The sequence below is a fragment of the Trichomycterus rosablanca genome, chromosome 10 (assembly GCF_030014385.1).
Source record: "Trichomycterus rosablanca isolate fTriRos1 chromosome 10, fTriRos1.hap1, whole genome shotgun sequence".
NCBI lineage: Eukaryota > Metazoa > Chordata > Actinopteri > Siluriformes > Trichomycteridae > Trichomycterus > Trichomycterus rosablanca.
Genome location: NC_085997.1, coordinates 29,280,956 through 29,296,732, shown reverse-complemented (window position 1 = coordinate 29,296,732; position 15,777 = coordinate 29,280,956). Strand labels below are relative to the sequence as shown.

Below are 15,777 nucleotides of genomic sequence, written 5' to 3'. Positions count from 1 at the left end.
ACTCGTGAACTGATGAACCTTGTGTGAAGATAAAATCCTAGTAAATAAATAATTTAAACTTTTTTTTCCAATATGTACACAAACACGAAATCTAAATAAGAATAGAACTTTTTAAAGCAATATAATATCTTAATTGAATTTCTGATACATTAGTAATACACTGCTATATTATTAACTTCTGATATATTCTGTGCATATTCCTAGTCAGCTACCCACCTGTCATGTCAAGTGATTTTATTCCTTTTTCTATCAATTTTTGTAAAGTGTATGAATTGTGTAATATTTCTCTGCTCCATGTTCCTTAACTGCTCTTTCGTACATGGTTCGAGCGTGCCAGTATGCTGGTGATCCTGCTGAACTGTGTGACATTAGGAATGTTTCACCCGTGTGAGGACAGTGACTGTGGTTCAGAACGCTGCAAAATCCTAGAGGTGAGTGTCTCCCCACACACACACACACACACACACACACACACACACACACACACACACACACACCCACACCCACCTGTAAAATACTAGTGTCAGAACACTATTAAATAATTTGTTGTTGCAACTTTTGTACTCTTGCTGATGGCACTGCTGGGATACTTTAGAACACTGAAAAATATGAAACAAGTTTGATAATGAGTGTCCATTATAATGGGACCATCATATCATATCCACGTTTGCCATATACACTAGCTGTCCTGTGTAGTCAATCACTAGTTAAAGCTTAATGTTTTATGTGCAGCTTGTTAGTCACACTCTTTCCCTGTTGTATTCAATCTGGGACCCCCCCTAAAAGTTCAGGAAACATGCATGACACTGGCAATCTTAACACTGGTCTTGGAACCTGCCATGCAAACAGTTATTACTATTTTTAAAATTTATTTTATTTTATTTTGATCAGGAACAACATTCAGTCAAATTTTTAGCTGATTTGCAGTGGTGCCTTGTATTTAGATAAGCCAAACTATTCTTATAGGATGGTGAACAGGGCTCAGCATGGGCACCCTGACTGATCTGCGACTATGCAGCCCCATACGCAACAAACTGTTATGCACTGTGTATTCTGACACCCTTCTATCAGAACCAGCATTAACTTCTTCAGCGATTTGAGCTACAGCAGCTCGTCTGTTGGATCGGACCACACGGACCAGCCTTCGCTCCCCAAGTGCATCAATGAGCTTTGGTCGCCCATGACCCTGTCGCCGGTTTACCACTGTTTTTTCCTTGGACCACTTTTGATAGATACTGACCACTGCAGAACGGGAACACCCCACAAGAGTTGCAGTTTCAGTTCTTCAACTTTGAGGATAAAATGTTCACTTGCTGCCTAATATATCCCACCCACTAACAGGTGCTGTGATGAAGAGATAATTAGTGTTATTCACGTCACCTGTCAGTGGTCATAACGTTATGCCTGGTCGATTATTTATATATATATATATATATATATATATATATATATACATATATATATATATATATATATATATATATATATATATATATATATATATATATATACAGGTCCTTCTCAAAAAATTAGCATATTGTGATAAAGTTCATTATTTTCCATAATGTAATGATAAAAATTAAACTTTCATATATTTTAGATTCATTGCACACCAACTGAAATATTTCAGGTCTTTTATTGTTTTAATACTGATGATTTTGGCATACAGCTCATGAAAACCCAAAATTCCTATCTCAAAAAATTAGCATATTTCATCCGACCAATAAAAGAAAAGTGTTTTTAATACAAAAAAAGTCAACCTTCAAATAATTATGTTCAGTTATGCACTCAATACTTGGTCGGGAATCCTTTTGCAGAAATGACTGCTTCAATGCGGCGTGGCATGGAGGCAATCAGCCTGTGGCACTGCTGAGGTGTTATGGAGGCCCAGGATGCTTCGATAGCGGCCTTAAGCTCATCCAGAGTGTTGGGTCTTGTGTCTCTCAACTTTCTCTTCACAATATCCCACAGATTCTCTATGGAGAGTGTTGGGTCTTGTGTCTCTCAACTTTCTCTTCACAATATCCCACAGATTCTCTATGGGGTTCAGGTCAGGAGAGTTGGCAGGCCAATTGAGCACAGTAATACCATGGTCAGTAAACCATTCACCAGTGGTTTTGGCACTGTAAGCAGGTGCCAGGTCGTGCTGAAAAATGAAATCTTCATCTCCATAAAGCTTTTCAGCAGATGGAAGCATGAAGTGCTCCAAAATCTCCTGATAGCTAGCTGCATTGACCCTGCCCTTGATAAAACACAGTGGACCAACACCAGCAGCTGACATGGCACCCCAGACCATCACTGACTGTGGGTACTTGACACTGGACTTCAGGCATTTTGGCATTTCCTTCTCCCCAGTCTTCCTCCAGACTCTGGCACCTTGATTTCCGAAAACAGTACTTTGGACCACTGAGCAACAGTCCAGTGCTGCTTCTCTGTAGCCCAGGTCAGGCGCTTCTGCCGCTGTTTCTGGTTCAAAAGTGGCTTGACCTGGGGAATGCGGCACCTGTAGCCCATTTCCTGCACACGCCTGTGCACGGTGGCTCTGGATGTTTCTACTCCAGACTCAGTCCACTGCTTCCGCAGGTCCCCCAAGGTCTGGAATCGGCCCTTCTCCACAATCTTCCTCAGGGTCCGGTCACCTCTTCTCGTTGTGCAGCGTTTTCTGCCACACTTTTTCCTTCCCATAGACTTCCCACTGAGGTGCCTTGATACAGCACTCTGGGAACAGCCTATTCGTTCAGAAATTTCTTTCTGTGTCTTACCCTCTTGCTTGAGGGTGTCAATGATGGCCTTCTGGACAGCAGTCAGGTCGGCAGTCTTACCCATGATTGCAGTTTTGAGTAATGAACCAGGCTGGGAGTTTTTAAAAGCCTCAGGAATCTTTTGCAGGTGTTTAGAGTTAATTCGTTGATTCAGATGATTAGGTTAATAGCTCGTTTAGAGAACCTTTTCATGATATGCTAATTTTTTGAGATAGGAATTTTGGGTTTTCATGAGCTGTATGCCAAAATCATCAGTATTAAAACAATAAAAGACCTGAAATATTTCAGTTGGTGTGCAATGAATCTAAAATATATGAAAGTTTAATTTTTATCATTACATTATGGAAAATAATGAACTTCATCACAATATGCTAATTTTTTGAGAAGGACCTGTATATATATATATATATATATATATATATATATATATATATATATATATATATATATATATATATATATATATATATATACAGTGTATCACAAAAGTGAGTACACCCCTCACATTTCTGCAAATATTTCATTATATCTTTTCATGGGACAACACTATAGACATGAAACTTGGATATAACTTAGAGTAGTCAGTGTACAGCTTGTATAGCAGTGTAGATTTACTGTCTTCTGAAAATAACTCAACACACAGCCATTAATGTCTAAATAGCTGGCAACATAAGTGAGTACACCCCACAGTGAACATGTCCAAATTGTGCCCAAATGTGTCGTTGTCCCTCCCTGGTGTCATGTGTCAAGGTCCCAGGTGTAAATGGGGAGCAGGGCTGTTAAATTTGGTGTTTTGGGTACAATTCTCTCATACTGGCCACTGGATATTCAACATGGCACCTCATGGCAAAGAACTCTCTGAGGATGTGAGAAATAGAATTGTTGCTCTCCACAAAGATGGCCTGGGCTATAAGAAGATTGCTAACACCCTGAAACTGAGCTACAGCATGGTGGCCAAGGTCATACAGCGGTTTTCCAGGACAGGTTCCACTCGGAACAGGCTTCGCCAGGGTCGACCAAAGAAGTTGAGTCCACGTGTTCGGCGTCATATCCAGAGGTTGGCTTTAAAAAATAGACACATGAGTGCTGCCAGCATTGCTGCAGAGGTTGAAGACGTGGGAGGTCAGCCTGTCAGTGCTCAGACCATACGCCGCACACTGCATCAACTCGGTCTGCATGGACGTCATCCCAGAAGGAAGCTGACGCACAAGAAAGCCCGCAAACAGTTTGCTGAAGACAAGCAGTCCAAGAACATGGATTACTGGAATGCCCTGTGGTCTGACGAGACCAAGATAAACTTGTTTGGCTCAGATGGTGTCCAGCATGTGTGGCGGCGCCCTGGTGAGAAGTACCAAGACAACTGTATCTTGCCTACAGTCAAGCATGGTGGTGGTAGCATCATGGTCTTGGGCTGCATGAGTGTTGCTGGCACTGGGGAGCTGCAGTTCATTGAGGGAAACATGAATTCCAACATGTACTGTGACATTCTGAAACAGAGCATGATCCCCTCCCTTCGAAAACTGGGCCTCATGGCAGTTTTCCAACAGGATAACGACCCCAAACACAACCTCCAAGATGACAACTGCCTTGCTGAGGAAGCTGAAGGTAAAGGTGATGGACTAAACCCAATTGAGCACCTGTGGCGCATCCTCAAGCGGAAGGTGGAGGAGTTCAAGGTGTCTAACATCCACCAGCTCCGTGATGTCATCATGGAGGAGTGGAAGAGGATTCCAGTAGCAACCTGTTCAGCTCTGGTGAATTCCATGCCCAGGAGGGTTAAGGCAGTGCTGGATAATAATGGTGGTCACACAAAATATTGACACTTTGGGCACAATTTGGACATGTTCACTGTGGGGTGTACTCACTTATGTTGCCAGCTATTTAGACATTAATGGCTGTGTGTTGAGTTATTTTCAGAAGACAGTAAATCTACACTGCTATACAAGTTGTACACTGACTACTCTAAGTTATATCCAAGTTTTAGTTGTATAGTGTTGTCCCATGAAAAGATATAATACAATATTTGCAGAAATGTGAGGGGTGTACTCACTTTTGTGATACACTGTATATATATATATATATATATATATATATACTGTATATATATATATATATATATATATATATATATAATATATATATATATATATATATATATATATATACAGTATATATATATATACAGTATATATATATATATATATATATATATATATATATATATATATATATATATATATATATATATATATATATACTGTATATATATATACTATACTATATATATCTACTATACAACAAATATAACTACCTAATATTACTATACAGTATATACTATATATAACTCTATACATACACACTCTATACTATATCAGAATATATATATATAGTATATATATATATATATATATATATTATATATATATATATATATATATATACTGTATATATATATATATACAGTATATATATATATATACAGTATATATATATATATATATATATATATATATATATATATATATATATATTAGGGCTGTCAAACGATTAAACATTTTAATCGCGATTAATCTCAGAATTTCATATAGTTAATCGCGATTAATCGCATTAAATAAAATCTGTGTAAATGTCATAGAAAACAAGGTTTTTTAAGTGAAATGTGAAAAGTGGACGTTTCTACACGAAGTGAGTGTGTTTTGACCCTTTTGGGGCTTCCATAGTTCATGGACTAGCGTGCTTGACTCCGGTATTCAGTGCCGTAACAGATTAAGTTAATGAAGTGTTTTGCTCCCGACAACTTGTGAATATACCGTGTATTTATTTCTTTATTATGCAAGTGCATCCCTACGACGCTCAGTTATATGATTTTAACAAACCGCAAATGAACAACGGTGGCAAGTCCGACATTAAAACGTTTGTTCTACCAGTCAAGTCTCAACATGAACTAGAATTTGCGTTAACGGCACTATTTTTTTTAATCGCGTTAAATTGAGATGCGTTAATGCGTTATTATCGCGTTAACTTCGACAGCCCTAATATATATATATACACAGTGGGGAAAATAAGTATTTGATCCCCTGCTGATTTTGTGAGTTTACCCCCTTACAAAGACTTGAACAGTCTATAATTTTTATGGAAGGTTTATTTTAACAGAGAGAGACAGAATATCAACAAAAAATCCAGAAAAAAAACATTAAATAAAAGTTATAAATTAATTTGTATTTAATTAAGGGAAATAAGTATTTGATCCCCTACCAACCAGCAAGAATTCTGACCCCCACAGACCGGTTATGTGCCCATGAGGCACACAAATTAGTCCTGTCCCTGTATAAAAGACTCCTGTCACAGAATCAGTTTCTTCCATTCAAATCACTCGACCACCATGGGCAAGACCAAAGAGCTATCAAAGGACGTCAGGGACAAGATTGTAGACCTGCACAAAGCTGGAATGGGCTACAAGACCATCAGCAAGAAGCTTGGTGAGAAAGAGACCACTGTTGGTGCGATAATTCGAAAATGGAAGAAATACAAGATCACAGTCAATCGCCCTCACTCTGGAGCTCCATGCAAGATCTCACCTGGTGGGGTAAGAATGATTCTGAGAAAGGTGAGGTCAGTCCAGAATTACACGGGAGGAGCTTGTCAATGATCTCAAGGGAGCTTACAAAACTTACAAAATCAGCAGGGGATCAAATACTTATTTTCCCCACTGTACATATATACAGTGCCTTGCAAAAGTATTCAGCCCCCTTGAACTTTTCAACCTTTTGCCACATTTCAGGCTTCAAACATAACGATATGAAATTGTAATTTTTTTTTAAGAATCATCAACAAGTGGGACACAATCGTGAAGTAGAACGAAATTTATTGGATATTTTAAACTTTTTTTTAGAAATAAAAAACTAAAAAGTGGGGCGTGCAATATTATTCAGCCCCTTTACTTTCAGTGCAGCAAACTCACTCCAGAAGTTCAGTGAGGATCTCTGAATGATCCAATGTTGACCTAAATGACTGATGGTGATAAATAGAATCCACCTGTGTGTAATCAAGTCTCCGTATAAATGCACCTGCTCTGTGACAGTCTCAGAGTTCTGTTTAAAGCGCAGAGAGCATCATGAAGACCAAGGAACACACCAGGCAGGTCCGAGATACTGTTGTGGAGAAGTTTAAAGCCGGATTTGGATACAAAAAGATTTCCCAAGCTTTAAACATCTCAAGGAGCACTGTGCAAGCGATCATATTGAAATGGAAGGAGTATCAGACCACTGCAAATCTACCAAGACCCGGCCGTCCCTCTAAACTTTCAGCTCAAACAAGGAGAAGACTGATCAGAGATGCAGCCAAGAGGCCCATGATCACTCTGAATGAACTGCAGAGATCTACAGCTGAGGTGGGAGACTCTGTCCATAGGACACAATCAGTCGTACACTGCACAAATCTGGCCTTTATGGAAGAGTGGCAAGAAGAAAGCCATTTCTCAAAGATATCTATTAAAAGTCACCTGGGAGACACACCAAACATGTGGAAGAAGGTGCTCTGGTCAGATGAAACCAAAATCGAACTTTTTGGCCACAATGCAAAACGTTATGTTTGGCGTAAAAGCAACACAGTTCATCACCCTGAACACACCATCCCCACTGTCAAACATGGTGGTGGCAGCATCATGGTTTGGGCCTGCTTTTCTTCAGCAGGGACAGGGAAGATGGTTAAAATTGATGGGAAGATGGATGGAGCCAAATACAGGACCATTCTGGAAGAAAACCTGTTGCAGTCTGCAAAAGACCTGAGACTGGGACGGAGATTTATCTTCCAACAAGACAATGATCCAAAACATAAAGCAAAATCTATAATGGAATGGTTCACAAATAAACGTATCCAGGTGTTAGAATGGCCAAGTCAAAGTCCAGACCTGAATCCCATCGAGAATCTGTGGAAAGAGCTGAAAACTGCTGTTCACAAACGCTCTCCATCCAACCTCACTGAGCTTGAGCTGTTTTGCAAGGAAGAATGGGCAAAAATTTCTGTCTCTCGATGTGCAAAACTGATAGAGACATACCCCAAGCGACTTGCAGCTGTAATCGCAGCAAAAGGTGGCGCTACAAAGTATTAACGCAAGGGGGCTGAATAATATTGCACACCCCACTTTTCAGTTTTTTATTTCTAAAAAAAGTTTAAAATATCCAATAAATTTCGTTCCACTTCACGATTGTGTCCCACTTGTTGTTGATTCTTCACAAAAAATTACAATTTCATATCGTTATGTTTGAAGCCTGAAATGTGGCAAAAGGTTGAAAAGTTCAAGGGGGCTGAATACTTTTGCAAGGCACTGTATATACAGTATATTTATATAGATATTATTTATATAGATATTATTCATATAGATATTATTCACAGGTCTTACACTGTGATATGTACTTAATGTCAGATTCATCAGATAGTGTCCTATATAATCAGGATCTTATAAGGACACTAGATTTAAACGATGTAAGGCTGGCTTAAGACAGTTCCTGTCTCTGTTAGGAAGATACAAAGGCTAGAATCATTTCTCTTAACCCCTTTGAGCTGCAATATGATTCTTATAATGGACAAATGCAAACCAATGAGGCATAATGATATGATAAAGCTAGTGAATGCATTAGACCTCTCTGTCGTACTCTCTTATCCTCTTATTGTCTCTTAGCCCACGCAAGAAAGTCCTCATTTATTTCACTGCTGCTTCTTTCATTCACTTATTTATGTATATATGTTTAACCCTGGTGAATGCTTTATTAGAGGGCATTTGGACTGTATGAAAGATGATTTGAATGACATTTGGGCTGAACAAGTATAAAACAAAATCTAAAAGGCATCATTAGAAATTTATTTTAATATCAAGGACTGTAGGACTGATCAGGATTAATGGAAAATTAAATGGTGCACATTAGTGGGAAATTATTATTTATTTATTATTATTAAATTTAATAATTAAATAAAATAATTAAATTAAATAATTATTTATTAAATAATCCATCCATACCCACCCATTCCATTCCATTAATCCATCCAACCCATCCATCCATCCATCCACCTGTTTAACCACCCACCCATTCTATCAATCCGATCCCATCCATCCATTCATTCACCCATCCATCCATTTATCCACCCATTCATCCATCATCCATCCATCCATCCCACCACTTCCCCATCCATCCACCCACCCATTGATCCATCCATACCCCCACTTCCCTCCATCCACTCGTCCATCCCTTCATCCATCCATCCAACCATTTATCTGTACCCCCTTAATCATTTTTCTGTTTATATGTGTGCATCATGCATGTACTCCATCACAGGAGAGTATTTCCATGATCCTCTGTACATGCTGAAGCTCTCTGTGAGAATCTGCCTTCTATTCTTCATACATGCTAAAGCAATCGTGTGTTAGTCTGCGGCTCTCCTTATCCAGCATGGTTATTGTGCAACCCACAGAGGTCGTCAAAGTGCACCGGGAAACTAAGTATATCTAAATTCAGGCCAGTGAACTTGGACTGTTAGGGTTCTACAGCAAATCAGAAAGGAGAAATATTTCCATAAAAGTGTTTTTGTACTTAGATGTTTGTTCATCACTGAAAGAGCTTTAGCCGCACTAGAATAATCTCGGCCAGCAAGGCAATCATCATCAAACCCCAAGCAATACACCAGTCACCAGCTTGGACAACAAATGAGCTGCCATAAGGAGATCAGTGCCAAGGCTAAAAAGAGAGAAAACCACAGAGATGATGCTCATATGCACTTTTCCCTACTGACCCAAGCTTGAAACTCAAAAAGAGTGGGCTGAGAATCTGTGATCAAAATAGTTGAATGAGACGATGGAGGAAGAGAAACGCTAAAATAAACCGTGGAAACAGTACAACGCTAATGGATGTAGAGAAGCAAAAAATAGCGTGTTTATCAAAGAGCAGCATGGGAAAAGATAAAATCATTAATGCGTGCTGGCAGGCTGCATGGCGATTCTAGCGCTTTGCTTTGTTGAGGGGTTTCCCCAGTCTGCGCTGGTGTTTTTATAAAGATGATGAACCATTGCGAGGCCACGGAGGGACTCGCGCACAAACGCGGCTTTGTAGGCCAGAAGAAACATAAAACCAAATTCTTTAGAGAATTTACTTTAAAAGCAGAAGCAATTTGACAGCTCTAGTATTTTTTCTTTATGACGGGGGTCTTAAATTTTTTTTAATACACTCTGTTCGTAAAGATAAACTACTCCAATCGACATCTCGCTAATGTTCCCTGTGCACTGCCATTAACTCTGAATGATAAGTGCTCCAGTTCATCAGAAGTGAAACCAGAAGTGCTGGGTTTGAGATTGTGCAGATCTTTGCACTCACCAGTCCGCTGGAACTTAATTAGTATTCTGTTGCAATATGAAAGTGGCTTAGCTGGAGGGATTCCCTTCCCTAGGAGTCATCACTAATGCACCAGCTGGCACGGATATCCCAGGTACATTTCCCATGCGCTGATGGTTATTCTTAAGAGAATAATTGTGGTATCTGTGATTAGAGCACCTCAGGCGCCGCTGCCCGTGCTGCTGTATGACTAACAGACTCGACTCTCGTCTGTGCTTTTGTTCACAGATTTTTAACTGTTTAGACTGTACATTTATATATATTAGGGCTGTCAAACGATTAAAATTTTTAATCGCGATTAATCTCAGAATTCCATATAGTTAATCGCGATTAATCACATTTTTTATAAAAAGAAGAAAACAAGGATTTTTAAGTGAAATGTTACCATTAAAATGGTGAACACATTTTATGCTAAATGTACTTATGTTAAAAACTGCTGGGACAAGAGAAAACTGTTTTATTCACTAACATAATAGGCAATAATACTATCCAGCAGAGACCCTTGACTTCGTATAAATGTCAGATTGTAGGTTAAAATTTCTCCATCAGAAAACATTGTAGATCAGCGGTGCTTTAGGTGGGATAAGGCGTAGTTATTGTAACAGACTTTTCTGTGATTGTATCGTGACAATGGTTTGATTCTACACGAAGTGAGTGTGTTTTGACCCTTTGGGGCTTCCACAGTGCATGGAATAGCATGCTTGGCTAACGCGATGACTCTAGCTGTCCGCTATTCGGTACCGTAACAGAAGAAGTTAAAAAAGTGTTTTGCTCCCGACAATTTGTGAATATACCGTGTATTTATTTCTTTATTAAGCGAGTGCATCACTACAACGCTCGGTTACATTATGTTAACAAACCGCAAATGAAACAAACGGTGGCAAGTCCGACGTTAAAACGTTGGTTCTACCAGTCAGATGCGCGCGCCCCACACTTTGAGAAACGCTGTCTTAATGAGAGATGCCGTGCACGGTCAAGTCTCAACATGAACTACGGATGACTCGCAGTGCCAAATAGAATTTGCGTTAATGGCACTATTTTTTTAAATCGCGTTAAATTGAGATCGCGTTAATGCGTTATTATCGCGGTAACTTTGACAGCCCTAATATATATATTATTACATTATTCTATTATTATTTGATATTATATTTCTACACTGATGAGGCATAACATTATGACCACCTCATTAACATTGTGTTGGTCCCCGTTTTGCCACCACATCACACTTTCAGGGGAGTCCATGCCTCGACGGGTGTCGAGGCATGGACTCCCCTGAAGGTGTGCTGTGGTATCTGGCACCAAGATGTTAGCAGCAGATCTTTTAACTCCTGTAAGTTGTGAGGTGGCGCCTCCGTGGATCGGACTTGTTTTATCCAGCACATCCCACAGAAGCTCGATTGGATTGAGATCTGGGGAATTTAAAGGCCAAGTCAACACCTCAAACTTGTTGTTGTGCTCCTGAAACCTTTCCTGAACCATTTTTGCTTTGTGGCAGGGTGTATTATCCTGATGAAAGAGGCCATAGCCATCAGTTTCCATGAAAGGGTGTACATGGTCTGCAACAATGTTTAGGTAGGTGGTGCGTGTCAAAGTAACATCCACACGCATCACACTGCCTCTGCCGGCTTGCCTTTTTTCCATAGTGCATCCTGGTGCCATGTGTTCCCCAGGTAACAACGTGCCTTGGCTGCCCATGACCCTGTCGCCGGTTTATCACTTTAACGTTCTTTCTTTGGACCACTTTTGATAGATACTGACCACTGCAGACTGGGTACACCCCACAAGAGCTGCAGTTTTGGAGATGCTCGTACCCAGTCGTCTAGCCATCACAATTTGGTCCTTGTCAGACTCACTCAAATCCTTATGCTTGCCCGTTTTCCTGCTTCTAACACATCAACTATGAGAATAACATGTTATATTATATTATTGTATTATTATATGATATTATATTTACACCTTGCTTTGTGTACAAGGCACAGTCATGCTTTAATACAATTTTTTTTTTCAACAAAATTGAAAGCATATTTATTTTATATAGCAATGGGTGTGGCTAAAACACCTGAATTCATTAAGTAGGGGAATTTACATATGTTTTTATGGGGTGAAGAATAAAAGCAAGATGAAAACAAGAAAAGTAATGAAGGACCTTGTATAATAATGCATTGTAATTCTTTTTCTCCACAGCATGTGATAATGTTTTTTTTAACATTGAAACAATAAAGAATCTTAGGATTATTCGATAATCAGTTTAGTTTCTTTTTATTACTACAGTATTAAAGCGTATAAATTATTATTATTATACAGTGTTAAACAGTATAGTAAAGAGCAATGTAAACACAGCAAAAATACCAATTATACTAGAAAAAGCATTTTACTAAGCATTTTATTTTTGGTATATGACACCATTCTCACAAAACCTTGTAAATGAAATGCATTGTACAAATAAAAACCTTCAAAAATAGTTTAGTGTACAGGCTTTACTATTCATGTTTCTCCGTGCCAAAGTAACTTGTTTCTTTGTGTGTTGGTTTTTATTTTTAATGAATGGTCTTCCAACCAAGTTGAGCATGAGGATGTAATAATAAGTAAAAAACAAGCAGCAGGGTAAAGTGTTTGTGTAAAATAAGACAAAAATATGGGAATAGAATAACTATAAACCAAGGCCGCTCAGGTGGTGCAGTGGTAAAAACACACGCTGGAACCAGAGCTGGAATCTCGAATATATCGTATCAAATCTCAGCTCTGCCTGCCGTCTAAGGCTGAGTGGCCACATGAACAACGATTGGCCTGTTGTTCAGATATGGGCGGGACTAAGCTGGATGGGGTCTCTCCCATGACTGGTGCAATTACGACCTCGACTATGATTGATGGTGCCTGCACAGAGATCTCTCAGGGTGTAGGTGATAAGATGCATACGGCATACTGCCCATGTGTCGGAGGGCGCGTGGGTTAGCTTTGTTCTCCTCAGTCAGAGCAGGGATCGGCATTGGTGGAGAGGAAGCATGAAGCAATTGGACGTGCTAAAAGGGACGTATAAGGGATATATATATATATATATATATATATATATATATATATATATATATATATATATACAGTATACAGTGTATCACAAAAGTAAGTACACCCCTCACATTTCTGCAGATATTTAAGTATATCTTTTCATGGGACAACACTGACAAAATGACACTTTGACACAATGAAAAGTAGTCTGTGTGCAGCTTATATAACAGTGTAAATTTATTCTTCCCTCAAAATAACTCAATATACAGCCATTAATGTCTAAACCACCGGCAACAAAAGTGAGTACACCCCTTAGTGAAAGTTCCTGAAGTGTCAATATTTTGTGTGGCCACCATTATTTCCCAGAACTGCCTTAACTCTCCTGGGCATGGAGTTTACCAGAGCTTCACAGGTTGCCACTGGAATGCTTTTCCACTCCTCCATGACGACATCACGGAGCTGGCGGATATTCGAGACTTTGCGCTCCTCCACCTTCCGCTTGAGGATGCCCCAAAGATGTTCTATTGGGTTTAGGTCTGGAGACATGCTTGGCCAGTCCATCACCTTTACCCTCAGCCTCTTCAATAAAGCAGTGGTCGTCTTAGAGGTGTGTTTGGGGTCATTATCATGCTGGAACACTGCCCTGCGACCCAGTTTCCGGAGGGAGGGGATCATGCTCTGCTTCAGTATTTCACAGTACATATTGGAGTTCATGTGTCCCTCAATGAAATGTAACTCCCCAACACCTGCTGCACTCATGCAGCCCCAGACCATGGCATTCCCACCACCATGCTTGACTGTAGGCATGACACACTTATCTTTGTACTTCTCACCTGATTGCCGCCACACATGCTTGAGACCATCTGAACCAAACAAATTAATCTTGGTCTCATCAGACCATAGGACATGGTTCCAGTAATCCATGTCCTTTGTTGACATGTCTTCAGCAAACTGTTTGCGGGCTTTCTTGTGTAGAGACTTCAGAAGAGGCTTCCTTCTGGGGTGACAGCCATGCAGACCAATTTGATGTAGTGTGCGGCGTATGGTCTGAGCACTGACAGGCTGACCCCCCACCTTTTCAATCTCTGCAGCAATGCTGACAGCACTCCTGCGCCTATCTTTCAAAGACAGCAGTTGGATGTGACGCTGAGCACGTGCACTCAGCTTCTTTGGACGACCGACTCGAGGTCTGTTCTGAGTGGACCCTGCTCTTTTAAAACGCTGGATGATCTTGGCCACTGTGCTGCAGCTCAGTTTCAGGGTGTTGGCAATCTTCTTGTAGCTTTGGCCATCTTCATGTAGCGCAACAATTCGTCTTTTAGGATCCTCAGAGAGTTCTTTGCCATGAGGTGCCATGTTGGAACTTTCAGTGACCAGTATGAGAGAGTGTGAGAGCTGTACTACTAAATTGAACACACCTGCTCCCTATGCACACCTGAGACCTAGTAACACTAACAAATCACATGACATTTTGGAGGGAAAATGACAAGCAGTGCTCAATTTGGACATTTAGGGGTGTAGTCTCTTAGGGGTGTACTCACTTTTGTTGCCGGTGGTTTAGACATTAATGGCTGTATATTGAGTTATTTTGAGGGAAGAATAAATTTACACTGTTATATAAGCTGCACACAGACTACTTTTCATTGTGTCAAAGTGTCATTTTGTCAGTGTTGTCCCATGAAAAGATATACTTAAATATCTGCAGAAATGTGAGGGGTGTACTCACTTTTGTGATACACTGTATATAGTTTCCCATACATCCTTTTATATATATATAAAATAATGGGGTTCTTTTTGACACTTATACATTGACAATAACACAAATATAATATTAAAATACTGAAATAAAATGCTGATTCTCACATTTTTTCAGAACTCCGAGCTGTAACACAAGTTTAAAAGTGAAACAGAGAGAAAAATCCAAAAAAACTCAGATACATGTGGAGCTTTCAGAGTGAATCTGACGGTTATTCCACACAATTCGTCTCGTATTTGCACTTTGATGATGTTTTACTGAACTGCTCAAGAAGAGCGCTGAACAAAGCGACTGTTTGTTGATTTGATTGTTCATTTAAAATTAAATAAATGCATTTTAAAAAACAAACTGAACACGTTGAGTTTAAGGGTTTAAATTTATCTAAAAAGGCTGTTGAGTTTAAAAGATTTTGAGTTTAGGGGACGTTAAGTTACAAGATACCACTGTACTTATTTATTTATTTACAAGGGCGGCACGGTGGCTCAGTGGGTAGCACTGTCACCTCACAGCAATAAGGTCCTGGGTTTGATCCCCAGGTAGGGCAGTCTGGGCCATTTCTGTGTTGTTTGCATGTTCTCCCCATGTCTGCGTGGATTTCCTCCGGGAGCTTCTGTTTCCTTCCACAGTCCAAAGACATGCAAGTGAGGTGAATTGGAGATACAAAATCGTCCATGACTGTGTTCGATATTTTACCTGAACTGATGAATCTTGTGTAACTACCTGTTCTGTCATGAATGGAATCAAAGTGTGTAAAACATCACGTTAAAAAAATCCCAATTAATAAATGTATTTAAAATGATTGGTATGTCATGACACTTTACAGTCATCACTTTGCAATCGTTGGCTGTACAGTCTAGTGCTCTCTTTATCAAGT

General features: G+C 39.6%; 1 protein-coding gene across 1 annotated transcript in view; it reads left to right on the top strand.

The window, feature by feature from the left end:
• cacna1g (calcium channel, voltage-dependent, T type, alpha 1G subunit) overlaps positions 1 to 15,777 on the top strand; it is a 349,320-nt gene that overhangs the window by 162,051 nt on the left and 171,492 nt on the right. Inside the window, exon 3 of the mRNA XM_063003080.1 lies at positions 320 to 431. Within this exon, the coding sequence (XP_062859150.1) occupies positions 320 to 431 (112 nt within the window). The remainder of the gene's footprint in view (positions 1 to 319; positions 432 to 15,777) is intronic.